This window comes from Vitis vinifera, chromosome 4, assembly GCF_030704535.1.
Source record: "Vitis vinifera cultivar Pinot Noir 40024 chromosome 4, ASM3070453v1".
NCBI classification, from domain to species: Eukaryota; Viridiplantae; Streptophyta; class Magnoliopsida; order Vitales; family Vitaceae; genus Vitis; species Vitis vinifera.
Genome location: NC_081808.1, coordinates 6,436,072 through 6,452,743, shown reverse-complemented (window position 1 = coordinate 6,452,743; position 16,672 = coordinate 6,436,072). Strand labels below are relative to the sequence as shown.

At 35.5% G+C, this 16,672-nt stretch overlaps 1 protein-coding gene across 3 annotated transcripts in view; it reads left to right on the top strand.

Moving 5' to 3' along the window:
• LOC100249142 (formin-like protein 18) overlaps positions 1 to 16,407 on the top strand; it is a 40,981-nt gene extending 24,574 nt beyond the window's left edge. Inside the window, exons 7-18 of one of the 3 annotated variants that reach the window (XM_059736279.1) lie at positions 2,638 to 2,736; positions 3,141 to 3,182; positions 3,624 to 3,704; positions 3,796 to 3,846; positions 3,976 to 4,057; positions 7,848 to 7,942; positions 9,461 to 9,532; positions 9,641 to 9,757; positions 10,989 to 11,057; positions 11,167 to 11,233; positions 15,616 to 16,057; positions 16,168 to 16,407. In XM_059736279.1, coding sequence (XP_059592262.1) covers positions 2,638 to 2,736; positions 3,141 to 3,182; positions 3,624 to 3,704; positions 3,796 to 3,846; positions 3,976 to 4,057; positions 7,848 to 7,942; positions 9,461 to 9,532; positions 9,641 to 9,757; positions 10,989 to 11,057; positions 11,167 to 11,233; positions 15,616 to 15,800 — 960 coding nt within the window. In that variant the 3' untranslated portion in view covers positions 15,801 to 16,057; positions 16,168 to 16,407. Of the gene's footprint in view, positions 1 to 2,637; positions 2,737 to 3,140; positions 3,183 to 3,623; positions 3,705 to 3,795; positions 3,847 to 3,975; positions 4,058 to 7,847; positions 7,943 to 9,460; positions 9,533 to 9,621; positions 9,758 to 10,043; positions 10,312 to 10,988; positions 11,058 to 11,166; positions 11,234 to 15,615; positions 16,058 to 16,167 lie in introns of those variants that run through there. The other 2 variants (XM_059736280.1, XM_059736281.1) reach the window with 2 other exon arrangements.
• The last annotated feature ends 265 nt before the right edge of the window (positions 16,408 to 16,672 follow it).

Here is a 16,672-nt window from a genome sequence, read left to right as displayed (position 1 = left end):
TTGGGCTTTGGAAGGAAATCAGCAAGGAAGGGTTGCTACTGCTCAATAATGTTTCTTTCTCGGTGGGGGATGGTAAAAGGGTGAGGTTTTGGAAAGACATTTGGTGCGGGAACACCCCCCTTTGTGAGGCTTTTCCTTCCTTGTTTGAATTAGCGGGTTCTAAAGATGCGTGGGTTGCGGACTATTGGGACCCAATGGGGGAAGAGGGAGGGTGGACTCCTATTTTCCTTAGACCTTTCAATGATTGGGAGGTGGAGGAGGTGGAGAGATTCCTATCGTCCATTCATGACAAGAGGTTGGAAGCTGATGGGGAGGATAGGATGCTGTGGAAAGGGACGAAAGATGAGATTTTCACTGTAAAATCTCTTTACAAGTCTCTTGATCATAGCTGTGCAGTCTCGTTTTCGGGCAATATTATTTGGAGTCCGTATGTTCCTTCAAAGGTGAGTTTTTTTGCTTGGGAAGCTTCTTGGGAGAAGGTTCTTACTCAAGATCAGCTCAAGAGGAGGGGTTGGATTCTAGCCAATAGATGTTGCTTGTGTTGCGTTGAAGAGGAATCAATAAATCATATCCTTGTTCATTGTTCTAAGACGAAGATTTTGTGGGACCTTGTGTTTTCTCTTTTTGGGGTCAATTGGGTGTTGCCGTTTTCGGTGAAAGACACTCTTTTAAGTTGGCATGTCTCTTTTAAGGACAAGAATCATAGAAAGGTTTGGCAGGCAGCTCCTCTCTGTTTATTTTGGACAGTTTGGAAGGAAAGAAATAGGATAGTCTTCGATAACGAGGCTTTGTCGACTCAAAGATTGAAAAGCTCTTTTGCCTGTAATCTCTTATCCTGGGCTAATTCTTCTATAGTTGTAGGCCCTTTATCTTTGTTTAACTTTGTGGATTGGTTGGGTTCTTGTTGAGGGCCGGTGAGTGCTTGTGTTTTTGTTGCTTGTTTTAGGTGTCTCTTGTATACTCCCTGTATGCTCTGGGTTGCCTTTCAAGCTCCCTTTCTATATATCTTTGTGCTTTTGCCTATCAAAAAAAAAAAATACTCCTTGAGGGAACCATCTCATCAAACTTCCCAAGGAAATGGGCTTTTTGAAAATCTAATGGAGATTGTTTTAGAAAGAACATAAAAGAAAGACTGAGTTGAAAATGGTCCTAAGAGAATACAATTCTATGTTCTCTCATCAGGAAACAATAGAGAAAAAGTAAACAGGCTGCAAATTGATAATAGTGAGGATAAACCTTCAGTTTCCTGATATGAGGAAGTATGTCAAAATCAAGATTCCTGGAAGGGGAAGGCTGGGATGGATCTAAAATGTGAGATACAGCAAGATCCCTAACCCTCAAAATGCAGTAAAGACTAGGTAGAGAATACAGAAAAGCTGATCCCCTCGCCTGTGGTCCTCCAATTTTTATCCACCTTCGCACTGAGAAATGAGCAAAATGAAAACTCCATTATGATTCACAATTTGATTGGAGCTTATAATTGCGAGTATTGGATCTTTTTTGGAGTTTATATTTTGGCTCTTACCTTTGGATCTCATTACAACATAGTTTTTTATATGGTTTTCATTTTGTTTTCTACTCTGTGACTACAAGGCAATCATAACACTTTCCTTTTTTTTTACAAGTATTAGGATATATATAGCAAGGTCCTAAAGGGGGTACAACTTGAGTACATAGGAAGTTACAAGATTCACCCAAAGGAAAAAATGAAGTATAATAAAAAGAAAGAACATCACAAAACAAAACTTACACCTCAACTCCCACCAGGCATCATTAAACTCCAAGAGGGATTTCCTTGAATTTGTGTTAAAAGCCACCATTTGTGCATATAAAGGAATTGACCACAATTTCCTTGGAGTTTCCATCCTGTATATTCTTGCCCTCACCCTCAGTGATCTTATAATATGAACTCGGGTTCTTTAACTTCATCCAACAAAGCCTGACAAGGGCATGGGTGCGTTTTGAAGGTTACTGCATACCTTTTGTTTAGTTTAGCGTTTTTTTTTTTGGAGGATTCCTCATCCTTCTTTTGTACCTTTTCATTTGTAATATAATTTATAACAGTGTTGTTTCTCCTTGAAAAAAAAGGGGCATGGGTGTGTAGTTTTTATTTGATATGCCTATTTTGTTCCAGATGCAATTATTTTGATTTTTAATTTTTTTTTCAATTATCCTTAGTAAATAGTGCCACATTGAAATATATAAATTTGTTTGGTTTTTATGAAGATATTTGAGGAAAATTTGGCAATGTGAAGGATTAGGTGCTTACATCCATACCCGCAGTTGACAACCCATACCTCAACCCATATAACATATTATTATGCTCTGTCTACAATTGCCAAGCAAGTCACTGGGAAGCCTCCACACTCTCCTCTCCCTCCACATTCATAAACAAGTTCACCCATGTAAAGATGTTATTTAATAGCGCACACGTGCACACGCTTGCACGCACACACATAGAGCTTTATTCCTCATTATAGAGTCAAGATTCTAGAGACTTTTCATGTTTGATTCCTTGATCCGTGTTAAAGTGCATGCTTGTGTCTGTTCAGCAATTCTAGTCCCAGACACGTGGTAAGTAAACAGAGTCTGATTAGTTCTTTCTTTCATTCTGGCTTGCCTTCAAATGTTTTACAGAGCTCAGTCCTTGCCTTGGATGATTCAGCATTAGATGTTGATCAAGTTGATAACCTCATAAAGTTCTGTCCAACAAAAGAAGAGATTGAACTACTCAAGGTATGCTCACTATGTTTTGAAACTTTGCCATCAGTAAACTTCGAGTCTTCCCTGCGATGGTGGGCAATTAAGGGCCTGTTTGGTATTATTTAGGGAAAAATTTCTGTTCTTGAGGAACAGAAAAAAAAAACTTTTAAAAAATTGTTTTTTCAGAGAACAGAAAAAGAGAGAACAGTTAAAAAAAATTTTCGTTTAAGCATTTTCACAAAACTGTTCTTTGAAAACACAGTTTAAAAAATGGCTGTACTTGGAACTGTTTTCAGAGATGAGAACCAAACATGCTCTTGAAACATTATTTTATCTTTTCTTTTTCCATTTCTGAAGTAAAAATCATGCTTTTGTGTTAGAAAGGAATAGCATTGCTCTCCTGTTTCATTGAGTTATAATCATACTTTAATATTCAGGGTTACAATGGTGACAAGGGAAACTTGGGAAAATGTGAACAGGTTAGTTGATTTTTGCTACTACTTCTCCACCTCCTCTCTTCTTCTTCTCCTTATTGTCTTGTTCTTCTTATTATGATATTGTAGTGAAAAATAATTTATAGGTAACTAAAAGTGAGATGAATAGAATGAATAGGATGACTTATAAAACAAAAACCCTCTAAAAATATGACTTGAAAGTAGTAAGATTGATTTTGTTCCCATGGCTTGCCTTGCCCAGTAAGCTTCTGGCAATTAGTTGAAAATTGGAAAGAAGATATACTGCTTAACATTTGTAAGGTGCTAGTTAAGTAAATCTGGCCCATCTGTGAATTGGAGCTTCAATTCTTTTTCAGTAGTTTAAGTATCATATTTGGCTTTGATGATTATCTTCACTGTTATCTCAGGTAATCTTTTCTTTGTCAGTATGTTCTGATTGACTTATTGTCTGAATTGCTATGACAGTTTTTCTTAGAATTAATGAAAGTGCCACGGGTGGAGTCCAAGCTAAGAGTTTTCTCATTTAAGATACAATTTCGTATCCAGGTCAGAGGACAATGTATTTGGCTACCCTTTTGTAGATTTATTTTTTTATTTTTTTGGGTTACTGATTTGGCCTTGGTCTTGCACTTTGTAGGTTTCTGACCTCAAAAATAATTTGAATGTCGTAAATTCAGCATCTGAAGAGGCAAGCAAAATTTTTCATTGACTTCTAGATATTCTGTTTATTTCTTTTTTTTTTTTTTTTTTTTGGGGGGGGGGGGGGGGGGGGAGGGGATGTCATCTCTTAAACCATTTTGACATTTGTGCTTATCAGATCAGGAATTCGGTCAAATTGAAAAGAATCATGCAAACTATCCTTTCACTGGGAAATGCTTTAAACCATGGAACAGCAAGAGGTGAGTTGAATTGTCGGATTAATGTCCTATTCATGTTAACATCATAAATTATATGAAGACAAACATATAAAGTGTTACTGTATAAAATAATTGATCCATCAAAGCACTCATATGGTACAATGTATAATAGCTATTTCTTACAAGTCTAAAATGGCAATAAAGGTGCTTTTAATTTTCAGTGGGTTGGGCGGAACCTATGGTTGAGCATATATAATGGCAAATGAAATGTAGGACTACGACGAAAGAAAGGAAAAAGTTATAATTGGGGGAAAGAAGTTAAAGATCCAGATTGTATTGGCTCCTCTTTCAATGATGGATCTGCACTACAACTGATGATTTGGGCCAAGACACTATATGCTTAAAAAAAATTTTAGCACCTGAACAAGGCTTTATTCATGCTGCATGCTTTTATACTTGATTTTCTTTTGTGGGCATCCCTACCTTACTGTGGTGAAAGAGTCTTGTTGTGGTTAATTTTACTTCCCAAGGGCACAACCTGGATACAGAGAAAGCACATGCTTAGTGTCGTTTTGATGGCATTTTAAAATTTTCATGCACTTTTACATGATATAACTATAGTATGATAGTGGATTAGTTGTTTATTTACCTAATTTATTAAACCCACATGTAAACCCAAAAATGGAGGCTATATGTGAGGGAGGGTGTTAGAGTGCATGATATACAATGCAGGTCCAAATACTACAAGATTAAGCTTTTAAAAAAAATCGGTTGTTCAAGATATCTAATCCATTTGGTACTTTATTTTTGTATAGGTTTAGTACTTCGAAGGCTTCAACATACCTTTTTTTTTTATAGGTAAAAACAGAAGAAAATATATAAATTAGAAAAAGGAAGCCCAGAGGACAACCCAAGGCATATAGGAAGTATATAGTAGGCGCCATGAGGCAAAGACGAACAAAAAAGAGGGGATGTAAAAAACCTCACCCACCCTCACCTAGAACCCAACCAATCAAAAAAGTTGATTAAAGGTATGGGTCCAACATCTATATACAACTTTGTCCAAGACCAAAAACTACACACAAAAGAATTCTTCAACCTATGAACTGAAAACTCTTCATCGTCGAATGCTATCCTATTTCTTTCCTTCCACACCGCCCATAAAGGAGCCAGCTTCCAAGCTTTTTTGCGTTTCTTGCCAACAAATGACCCATACCGACCAAGGAGAGTCTCCCTTACCGAGCAAGGGAGAACCCAAGTCACCCCAAAGAGAGCAAATGATAACTCCCACAACACCCTAGTCTTCGTGCAATGGATTAAGATGTGATTAGTAGACTCCTCTTCAGCTAGACAAAAGAAACATCTGTTAGCTAGGGTCCAACATCTTTCTCATCTATTAGAAGGCTTCAACGTACTCTCTTATTAGATCGTTATTTTTGGGAGGATTCCTCATCTTTTTTTATTTATTTATTAATATCTTTACTTAATTTAATACATTTGTTGTTTTCGATAAAAAAAATACATATCTGATCCAAATCCTCTTTCATTACCACTTTGGCATAACCGCATAGATTTGCGCTTTTTAGCTTGTAGTATGTCTTGGATTTATATTTTTTCAATCATGAACTATTAAAACAATTGAGTTTTATGGTAAAGCCCTTGCTAATTGTTCTAGTTTTGTGTCATTTACTTCCCTTGAGGCTGAAAGTAGAATTTATTGAATTAGGATTGCCCAGTGGAACATTAAAGAAATTTGTTTAGAACAATTTATTATTTCCAGTTTCTCTTTAAACTTCAAATATGCAAAGTTTGATTTCAGAGGAGAACAAAATTCCATTAGTTAAGATCCAAATGGAGCCTATGTAATTAACAAAAAAATCAGTTAGAACCTGAAAAACGATTATAGAGGGTTAGTGTCTGATATAGCATACAAATCAAGATGATCAGATAATTAAAAAATGGATTAAAAATTAAGAAACTGATAAAGAGGTTTGGTAACATTGACAGAAAAGAAGTTCCATTATACTTAAGAATGATGCATAGAACTGAGATAAGAGTGATGGATTGAACAGAATAAAAGCTCTTTTAATGATTGCCACCAGTTAGCCAACTTATAAAAAGCAGGTTGGTGAACTAAGTATAATCAAATTCGGATATTAACAGCTGTATAGATAAATGGGAAAATGCAGAGTACTGAAGATGGAAAATTAATGCTGACCAATAACTGTCTACTAATCCATTTCATTTTTTTCCCCAATTATTATGTTTTTGGTTGTAATTGTGTTCCATTCAACCACATGTGAATTGTTGAATAACATAAAGATGCTTGTTGTAATATTGTCCCAGTTCTTCTTATCAATGACCGGTGTCTCCAAAACTTCTTGACATGATACCAATCTCTGTTGCTTATTTGCATACTTACAGGAGAGTCTATATTTATTTACATAAAAATGTACATTAAAAAGTGAATTTATGCCTTTAATAAATAAAAATATTTATATTTTTGGTATATGAGTTTGCTGCCAAGAAAATTGGGATCTTGGCTATTAGAAACTATTCTAGTGTGTGCTTACGATGTACGATTAGATTACATTGGAAAGTAACAAGCTTTAGTAAGCCATGGGTAGAATAGTAGAGAATAAATATTTGATAAGAGATAGCATTTTGTTGTTTCAAGTCTGCAATCTCTCATGATCTGTTGACTTTGGGAAATATTCTTAAAAACAATGGACATAGTTTATCGGGGAATTAGAAGTTCATAAACTACAATAACAGCTTTCACAAAAGGCAAAATTATGGATATATTTCTCATTGAGTGAAAAAAAAAAAAGAAGTTAGTTGGAATTTGAAAGTTGGTGATTGAATTAACCAGAACACGGTGGCAGCTCAATTGGTTGGTGCAACCTCTGAAGAACGGGAGGCCCCACTTCGAGTCTCAGACTGGTCTAATACACTTTATTGGTGGAGGGATTGTATACCTGCAGTTTTCCCTGGGTCCTATAAAGTGGGGTTAGTAGGTTTCCACACTATCCAAATAAATGAACAAATAAATAAAATAAAAATACAAATTCGAAGAAACTGAACAAACAGTGGGATTGCATTATGAGGATGATAATTGGTTTGCTTGGAAAATTAGGAGGGAGAAATCCTTTTATACCAAGGACGCCACCCCTGCAGGAGTGATGTAAGTCAACTTTGGTCGTTCTCTTGGCTATTCAGGTCAGACGTGCATCAGTGGTTGTTTTGAAGGTCACAGAGAGGAGGGTCTGCTGGTTTTTCTGGGCTACCTTGTGTTGGTTTTGATATTGAGGCTGAATCTAGTCTTGTTGAAAGAGTTGATGCTCTTGCTACATATATATATATATATACATAATTGTCGAATTTTTCTTGGGTTTAGTAGTCATGTTTCCATTAACAATTTTTTCTTGTGCCATTGGATCACAGATATTGTCATCAAGATATTTGGTCAATAGGTGAAACATTTTTTCTTATATTCCTTGTTTTATCTGTCTTTCATGGTACTGTTTGATTGCCTGCTAAAACTTGAATGAGGGCTTATATCACCTTTTGTGGTTGGTAATTTGGTCGAGTCAACTTGAGCCTGCCGCCTCTGTTGGCAGTGTGTAAAGAAATACTACTCTATTCTTGATCCTCAACCCAGCAAGGCACTTAAATCTAGAAAATATTGTCCTATAGAAAAATACTTTTCTGGTTATTTTTATTTAATGTTTATGTGTTGGCACCTCTCTAACAATTGCCTTTACCTATGCCATATGACTATTGAGAAAGACCAATAATTTGTACTGAAAAATGGTCATACCTGTTCCTTTAGGTTCTGCTATTGGATTTCGATTGGATAGTCTCCTTAAACTCACTGATACACGAGCCCGGAACAACAAGATGACTCTCATGAATTATCTTTGTAAGGTACATTATTTTTCACTTGGGTTGATGCTTTATATTTCCTATCAATTTTGTCAATCAAACCAACCTAAGTTGGTTCTCAACTATTAACACAGCCAATTGGTTCTAAAACAAATCCCTAGAATTTGCTCCTAGCTTACAACAATGATAATAATCACATCCCTGAAATAAAGGAGCTAATATGACAACCACAAATCTTCCCTCCAATGTGTTTTAAAGGAGAATTGAGTCCAGATGAAAAATCTATTCATTGTTTCTGCATTTTTACCACTCTTAGAAGAGTGACATTTTAGTGAATTGCATAGCCAATTCTTTATGAATTCTATTGGGAGATAAAATACCATACCAAAGCCCCAAGATGTCACTGCAAATGGCTGCTTATAGTCTGTAAAAATGCCCTGTTGAACATATATTAGTCAGTTGATTTATGGCTTAGAGCACTTTTGAAGTCCACAAAGAAGGAATCAGGCATAGGCACAAAAACTGTATTAAATAAAAAGTAAAGAACAAAACAGATGGATTGAATATTAAAACTCACAAATAAATATGTGGATGTGTTCGAAATGGGGAACTAATGAAAAAACCCTGGGTGTCTACTTCTTAAGCAGATTATGGATAGAGAACAAGCTGTCACCAAGAAGAAAAAGACAGACAGGTATATGGAAGTAGAAAGAATTAAGTAGCAAACAACACAGCTACAAAGGAAAGGGACTAATTTGGTAGGGAACTGGTAATAAAGCAAGAAAGAGCTTCAAAAATCCTAATACTACACACTACCATCACTCTGAGGTAGGAAGGTCAAACTGACAAACTTTAACCGAGAGCTCCTTGCTTAGCTAATATATCTGCTATCTGGTTGGTAAAGAGGCATTTAGTAGAATGAGTAGCCCATCCCTCTTGTGAGACCCATGATCTTGTTACCCCATGCTTCCCTCTTATTCTGAGAAACCCAAGCAAGAACAATAACTGAATCCCATACCAATCAAAAAGTTCAAGAATGCGCTTAAAGGTTGTGAATGCATTTGTCTTTGGCTGAGGAAAACAAAATAGTGCATCAACAAACTGTACATGAGAAACACTAGCCCTATATCTCAAAATCTGGCACCCTTCAACTAGGCCACATTCCACAGGCCTAGTAATCATCCTCCTAAGCATATCTACCATCTCTTCATAAATTAATTTGGTGAGTATTATATTAGGCTCTTGCCGACTGTGGATATGTTTTCCATTGACTCCATTATTGTTGAGAGATGTGGTGTGCACTTGCAGAAATCCATTTGCCTTTATTGTTTGATTCTTGAGCTCTCAAGAGAAGATTCAAAGGAAAAAAAATTGTGGAATCAAAAATATTTATCTTATATTTAGTCTCAAAACATTCTCATTATAGTATTTTACACTGTAGAGGTTGAAACTTCCCTAATAGTTTGTGATAAAGAAAAAGAGAAGCTTCCTTGATATCTCTGTTTAAGAAAATATTGCAACTACTTCTTGGTCATGATTTTTCTGCTCAATATGCTGTAGGTGCTTGCTGAAAAGCTACCAGAACTTCTAGATTTTCCGAAAGACCTTTTGCATTTGGAGGCCTCAACAAAGGTATTCTTCTTCTTCCTTATTTTTTTTATTTATTGGTTTGTGGAAACAGTTAATTTGATTTATAGAAAATGCAATTGACATGTCTCTAGATGTTTTATTAATGTGCAGATACAATTGAAATATCTGGCAGAGGAAATGCAAGCTATTAGTAAAGGGCTTGAGAAAGTTGTCCAAGAACTGACTGCATCAGAAAATGATGGTCCTGTGTCTGAAAACTTTTGCAAGGTACTTTATATAAATGAACTTCTTAAGTATTCATCTATGTGGATGAAGTTTGTGCATTTTCATGCTGCTTGGATTGCTGCAGCTGATAGATATTATTGTTTTAGGGCTTTCAGTAAGCTTTGAGTTTATAATGAATTGCATTTGAACAAACTTAGTGAACCTATGAAGCTGGTATTTTTAAGGAACAGTTCTCTGTTGACAATGAAGCATGCAAAATAAAGACCACTTTGTGTAACTTTCATGGTGGCTTTTTTCCTTGGGGTTGTGGGTTTTTGTGGCTGTGCAGGGGTGTGCTGCTGCTGCTGGGGAGGAATGGGAGGGCTGGGAAATGACTTAAGCATTTCTGCATGCAGTTGTTGCACAGAGACATGAGCATGTCTTTTCATGCTTCATTCTCGACATGAAGTGAGCATAGTACCAGCAACATGCCAATCAAGAATTAAGAAGTTGGACAACATTTATGAGAGGGGAAGTCAATGGCGCTTTTAAGTGGTGCAGCCATCCAATGTTTCCCTTAAAATGCTTCTGTAGGATTAATGCGGCATTGGCACAAGGTTATAATTGGGCTGGTGAAAATAATTTCTAATACATACCATTCCTCATCCTAATGGAAACTGGTTTTCAGGATCAGTAGATTTAATGGCTGTAATGAAAATTAGAAAATATCTCATTTCTACTAGTTGGATGTCTACACTTGGAATTAGAATTGGACTTCTTTATTCCAAATGGAGGGTGGTATTTACCACCTCTAGCAGGTGTTGACAACAACAGATTACTTATGGGACAAATATGTCTAGAAATAAAAACTCAAGTCATTGAAATTAAACCTTGCTATTACCAAAAATATTTTCACTTATAATTTTAAAGAGAAATTAGAAGTTCAAGTTTACAGTGTTCGTAAAGTGCTCTTTAACCATTTGCAACAACCTTTAGCCATGAGTTTGAAGGGTACTGACTTGAAGACTCCACTAGTAGAATTGACATAATTCCATAGTTCAACTGTATCTTTTGACAGCCCAGTGCTCCTTATAGGGCTCAGTAGTCCTCTTAATTCAACGCTATATGAGAATGATTATGGCTGGTGGATATAGACAATTCATTCACCAATTGTTAACATCTAATATATGCCTTAGAATCTGTTTTTGTATTTGGATCATTAGTTGTTTTGCTGTCTACCTGTCCATGTTTTTCCCCTTCCAATGTTATCTTTTTCTTTTTTGAAAATTTTCAGACTTTAAAGGAGTTTCTTGTTTTTGCTGAGGCTGAAGTGAGGTCTTTAGCTTCACTTTATTCTGGGGTGGTAAGTACTTTGTTTTATTGAGTTACTTTCAGACATCTGTCATCTGCGACATGCTTTCATGATGAGGATGCTTATTGCCTTAAATATTTCTGAATTTGGATTTGTTCAGGGTAGAAATGCAGATGCATTGGCTCTTTATTTTGGAGAAGATCCAGCTCGTTGCCCATTTGAGCAAGGTATTTTGGGTCAGTTGGTTTTTATTTTGAAATACCCTCGTCATAACTACGCAGAAAAAAATAAAAAATAACTATAACAATAAAGGACAGGAGAAAAGAAAAGAATTGAAAGAACTAATTATGTTTTTCTTCTCCTTAATTGTTTTATTACTTATTAATTCTCAAATTTCCTAGAAATTTTTATGATTTTTATTTCATTGAAGACCATGGGCATTTCCCCGCTTTCTATGATTTATCCATGGAGTGGCATGCTGCAATTATATGTTGCCAAGTTCCCATGCTCTTCTAGATTGGTTTGACAGCTTGTGTTGCTAGATACCTTTTTTTATTTACAAGAGGGTGGTCATAGATCAGGCTGATCGAAGATCAAAAGTGGTTGTAGATCAAGAGAAGCCAATACATAGGGCCATTGAAGAAGAAAGCTAACCTATATTGTAACTTATTAGGACTCTTATTTCTTTCCTAAAACTTCCAAATACTGAAATTAGAAAGAAAATAGATACTTTCTTTTTAGAATTAGAAACTTCAAACTTTATATTAACTTCGTTTTTTTTTGGTCATCAAAACTTCTAATAAAGAATCTTTCTAAATTATAAAAAATAAAAATAAGACTCAAATAGAAATTTTAGAAAATGTTTTTTTTTGGTGAATAGAAAGTTAGAAATATGGGAAATTCTTTTTAAGGAGAAGTTTCCAATGAAAAAAAAAAAAAAAAAACTTCCCAAGCTCTAAATGAGACTGAAATACCAATTTTTTTTATTAATTATAAGTCTAAAGCAACTAAAATTCTCGATTTTTTTGTCTTTTGTTCCTTTTCTTCTTTTTTCTTGAATAGACCATGGAGATTCATTCCCATAAATTTGTTTAAGGTTTAGTTCTAATGAAAACTGAAAAACTAATATAGTTACTATCCAAGTAGACCACAACCAAATTACTCCAAAAATTGTCAGAGCAAAGATTTCTTAGAGGAGAAATCTAGACCCTTTGCATGAACTGAAACAAAAAAATTTTGGACAATCATTTAGTACATTTCTTTTTGAAAAAATAATAAAAGTTCTTATAATAAGTAGGTTCCTCCCTTTTATAATGCTAGTCCTCAATTACCTTTTTGTGGTTTCCAAGATACAATTAGTAGCATTTGTATGTTCATTTACTATAGTTCTAGTAAAATAAAAATAAAAAAGGACGGACCTTTTGACTTCTAATTTAATAACAAACTTTTTCCATGCAAACCTTTGACAAACTTGCTATCAATTCTCTATTAATGATTGCATCATTCTCTCCTTAGAAGAAACTCATCCTTGAGTTTGGTGCTGCTAGAGACCTCTTTTACTTTCTTACTAGTGTACGAATATAAATCTGAAATATTGAATGTTGAATCTATTCCCATATGTTTTAGCAAATCAACCACAAAAGCATTCTCCCCAATCTGCTTGATGATTCTATAGAGTTCTATCTTTCTTTTTCTTATCTTAGAATAAGAGCCAATTGGAAATCTTTCCTTATGTAGGTACACCATCACCATGTTGCCTTCTTGGAAGCTTTGGTTGCACCTCTTCTAATTTGCATATTTCTTATTCTTTGCATTCAACTCTTTAATCTTCAATCTGATTTCTTCATGTAGTTTTTTCATTAAGTCAGCTATGTTTTCACCCTTTAAACTCGTTCTTCCCATTTCTGCTAAAGGAGCTAAATCGTAGAGATGCATTGAATGCCTCCCATAAATGACTTCCAAAGGACTTTTGCCTGCAATTCGATTCCTAGAATAGTTAATAGGCAAATTCTGCTTGTGCAACCACAACTTCCCATTGCTTAGGAATTTCTCCAACCAATCACCTCAATAAATCTCTCAAACTTCTATTGATAATCTTTGTTTGCCCATCCGTTTGAGAATGAGAGGAAGTATTGTATTACAGCCTAATTCCAAGCTTCTTCCATAAAGTTCTCTAAAAATGAAAGAAACTTGTAGTCTTTATCTAATATGATTGATTTTGGAACTCCATGCAATCACACAATCTCTCGAAAGTAGAGATTTGCCATATTTGATGCATCCATAGTCTTGCAACAAATGTAATGAGCTATTTTTGAAAATCTATCTACCACCATAGATGGAATCCATGACCCCTTGACTTCTTGGTAGCCCCACCACAAAGTCCATGCTTAAATCTTCCCAAGGAGCTAGAGAAATTGGCACTGGAGTATACAAACCTACATTCTAAACTTTTTTTTATTCTTAGCATGTTTGAAACCTTTTAACAAATTTGTACACATCTCTCCTCATTTTTGGCCTAAAGAAATTCTATTCAATCATGGCATATGTCTTACCTTGCCTTGGCACAAATGTCCGCCTAAGCCTCCACCATGCACGTCTTGGATGATCTTTTCCTTCAAAGAGCAATCTAGAACACAAAGTTAATTTCCTTTGAATAGGAAGCCATCATGCAACAAATACTTTCCTAGCATTCCAAATCGAACCAAAGAAGGGGTCATCAGGATAAAGATCTTTGAAGGAATCGAAGCCTTCAACAGTAACAGTCATACTAGTCAACAACAAACTTCTTCGACTAAGTGCATCTACCACTAATTTTAACTTGACATCTCCTTGCTACCTATTATCCTCTAATTGATTAGGCCCCCTTACACTTTTAATTGTGTGGTTGTTGGACCATCTTTGTTAACTTTCAACATTCATTGCCAACTAAACGACCCTGGCTAGTGTCCAACAAAGCTGTAGCTCCACCAAATTTCTAATGTTTGGCCTCAATCCCATCAAATAAGGATGAATGACCTGCACTTCCATTTCAGTTAGTTGTACTCTAATCCGCATTTTGCAAAACTCATTTGTGTATTCTCACATAGAACGTTGGCCTTGCTGAAGTGCTTGGTATTGCTGAAACAAAATTCCTTTATAGTTCAATGAAAGGAATTAACTTTGGATTTGCTGCTGCATTTTAGTCCAACTCTGGATTTTCTCCTTTCCATATTAGACTCTTGTTGTCTACACTTGCTGCTACCAAGAGGAAGCATACCCCTTCAATTTTATAGCCACTAGCTTCACCTGTTTGTTTTATGGAAGATTTAGAAACTCAAAAACTCTTTCAACTTCACTCAGCCAATCTAAGACCTCCTCTACTTGCTCCTCTCCAATAAAGTGTGAAATGCCTACCTTAATATTTTAGATTTTGATCAGAATCTGTAGTACGATGAAATGTTGGTTGCCTCTCTCCATAGGTAAAACTTCATCCAAAAAGTCCCCTACAATTTGCTAGAATTCCTCAATAGCAGGCTGATTTCTCAAATTCCTCCATAGGTAAGTTCAAATATTCTGCCTTGTTTGGCCTCCAATGGTGGAATTTGAAGCACCAAAAATACCAGCTTGCTCTAACCTGGCACATAGTTGATCAAGCTGCTGCAAGTTTGCAAACTCTTCTCTAGTTGGACTGTTTCCTGCTGGTTGTGAAGATGCCGTATTAAAATGATCTCCCAGACCCAACCATTGATTCAAAATAACCACAAATCTAAAATAGAGGCTGTGATGCCAATTGATGAAAGCTGAAAAGCTAATATTGCTACTATCCAAGTAGACTACAACCAAGTTACTCCAATCACACTTGGAGCCAAGATTTCTTAAAGGAGAAATCTAGGAAAAAGCCTTTCCATAAATTGAAACCAGAGATTTATCCTTTCCTTTTAAATAGTAGAAGTCCTTACAATAAGTAGTTCTTTCCTTTTAAAATGCTAGCCGTCAACCACTTTCAGATGGTTTCCAAGATATAACGAGTAGTGTTTATATATTCATTTACCATAGTCCTAACAAAAAAAGAAAAAAGAAAAAAAGATTGGCCTTTTGACTTCTAATTTAATAACAAACTTTTCCCATGCAAAACTTTTACTATTTAAACTTGCTATCAATTCTCTATTAATGTCTGCATTGAGTTCCTTTTGGGTAAATAGGCACTTACAGCTCTTATGGCCAATAAATACCTCACATGGCCCTCAGTAAAGGTAAATACCTGGAAGCTCTGTATCTTCAGTGTGGAGATGATAATGACAAGTTCTAGATTATGTGTGAGATATGTCCTTCATATGGCTTCAACCAAATGATGCATAAACCATTACCTTGTCATGCTGCATAAGAACAAAGCCCATCCTCTCAGTGATGCATATTAGTTTTCAAATATTTCCTTTATTGTATTTCATTTCCTTCATATTTACCATTGCAACCAAGACTAGAAATTCATATTTTATCTCATATTTATCTTTTCATTACGAATTTTGACATCCAAACAGAGCTTCAGATGATGCTGTTTACCATTGGGACTGCTTGATTATACGCTGTTTTGTTTAAAGTGTTTCATTTTCTCTCCACTTGATTTTTGCAGTTGTTTCTACTCTTCTCAACTTTGTGAGAATGTTTACACGGGCACATGAGGAAAACTGCAAGCAGCTTGAATTTGAGAGGAAGAAAGCACAGAAAGAAGCAGAAAGCGAGAAGATTAAGATTAATCACAAACAGGAGTCTGAGCACTTGGTACGGACTTCCATCAAGAGTGGAAACATCAAATAATTCAATGTTTTAGAAAACATGTTTCATCAATCAAGACAAGCTGCTCTCCAATAGATAATATTTTACACATCATGGGCAAAACACTCCTTCAGAAGTGAGAACATAATAAACAGAAAATGAGATTACCAAGGAATTGTCAATTAGAAGGAGAAAAATGACTCTTGTGATGGCAAAAATAAGTCACAACATTAAGGAAATCCAGAAGGTGGACTGAGCAACCAAACATTACAGGACAGATAATTACACAGTTTTAAGGGGTGAGCGTTCTTTGCATCCTTATCACTCTTTGGACTATTATGCTACCAGACTTGTGAATTCTGAGATTTCTGTCCTATCTTTAAATAATCTTTTATTATTTCTGAAGCAGAGATGGCGGAGCTGGAAGTCAAGTCATGTTCCAAGATCCACTTTGTAAGATATGTAGGAAGATTTTGTTGTAAAAATATCACTAATAGCTTTGTTTTCCTTTTTTATATTTTAGTTTGTCTTGTTTCTTTGTTATATTATTCCTTTGTGTACATTTTTTTAAAGTTAAATAGGGATGTAAATGTTGATAAATGATTTCTAATTGAGAGATTAGCAGGAGCTGTCGTTCCTCGTTTTTTCATCAGGAGAGATTGATGGTATTACACCTTGTTCATGATGTTTGCTTCCCCATAGTGTTTGGAGTCCTAGAAAAGTTGTGTATGGTCTTGAAGGATGCTTTGTGAAGAATTTAAGAGGGAACGCTGTCCAATATTAAAAAACCCATATCTGCATTTTAGCCTTGGAGATAGAAATGGAGAAAGGGAACCATAATAAAAAGACACTAGTATATTTTGAGCCTTGAGACCAAGAAAGGGGAGGACCCATTTATCATGTAAGCCTGCATT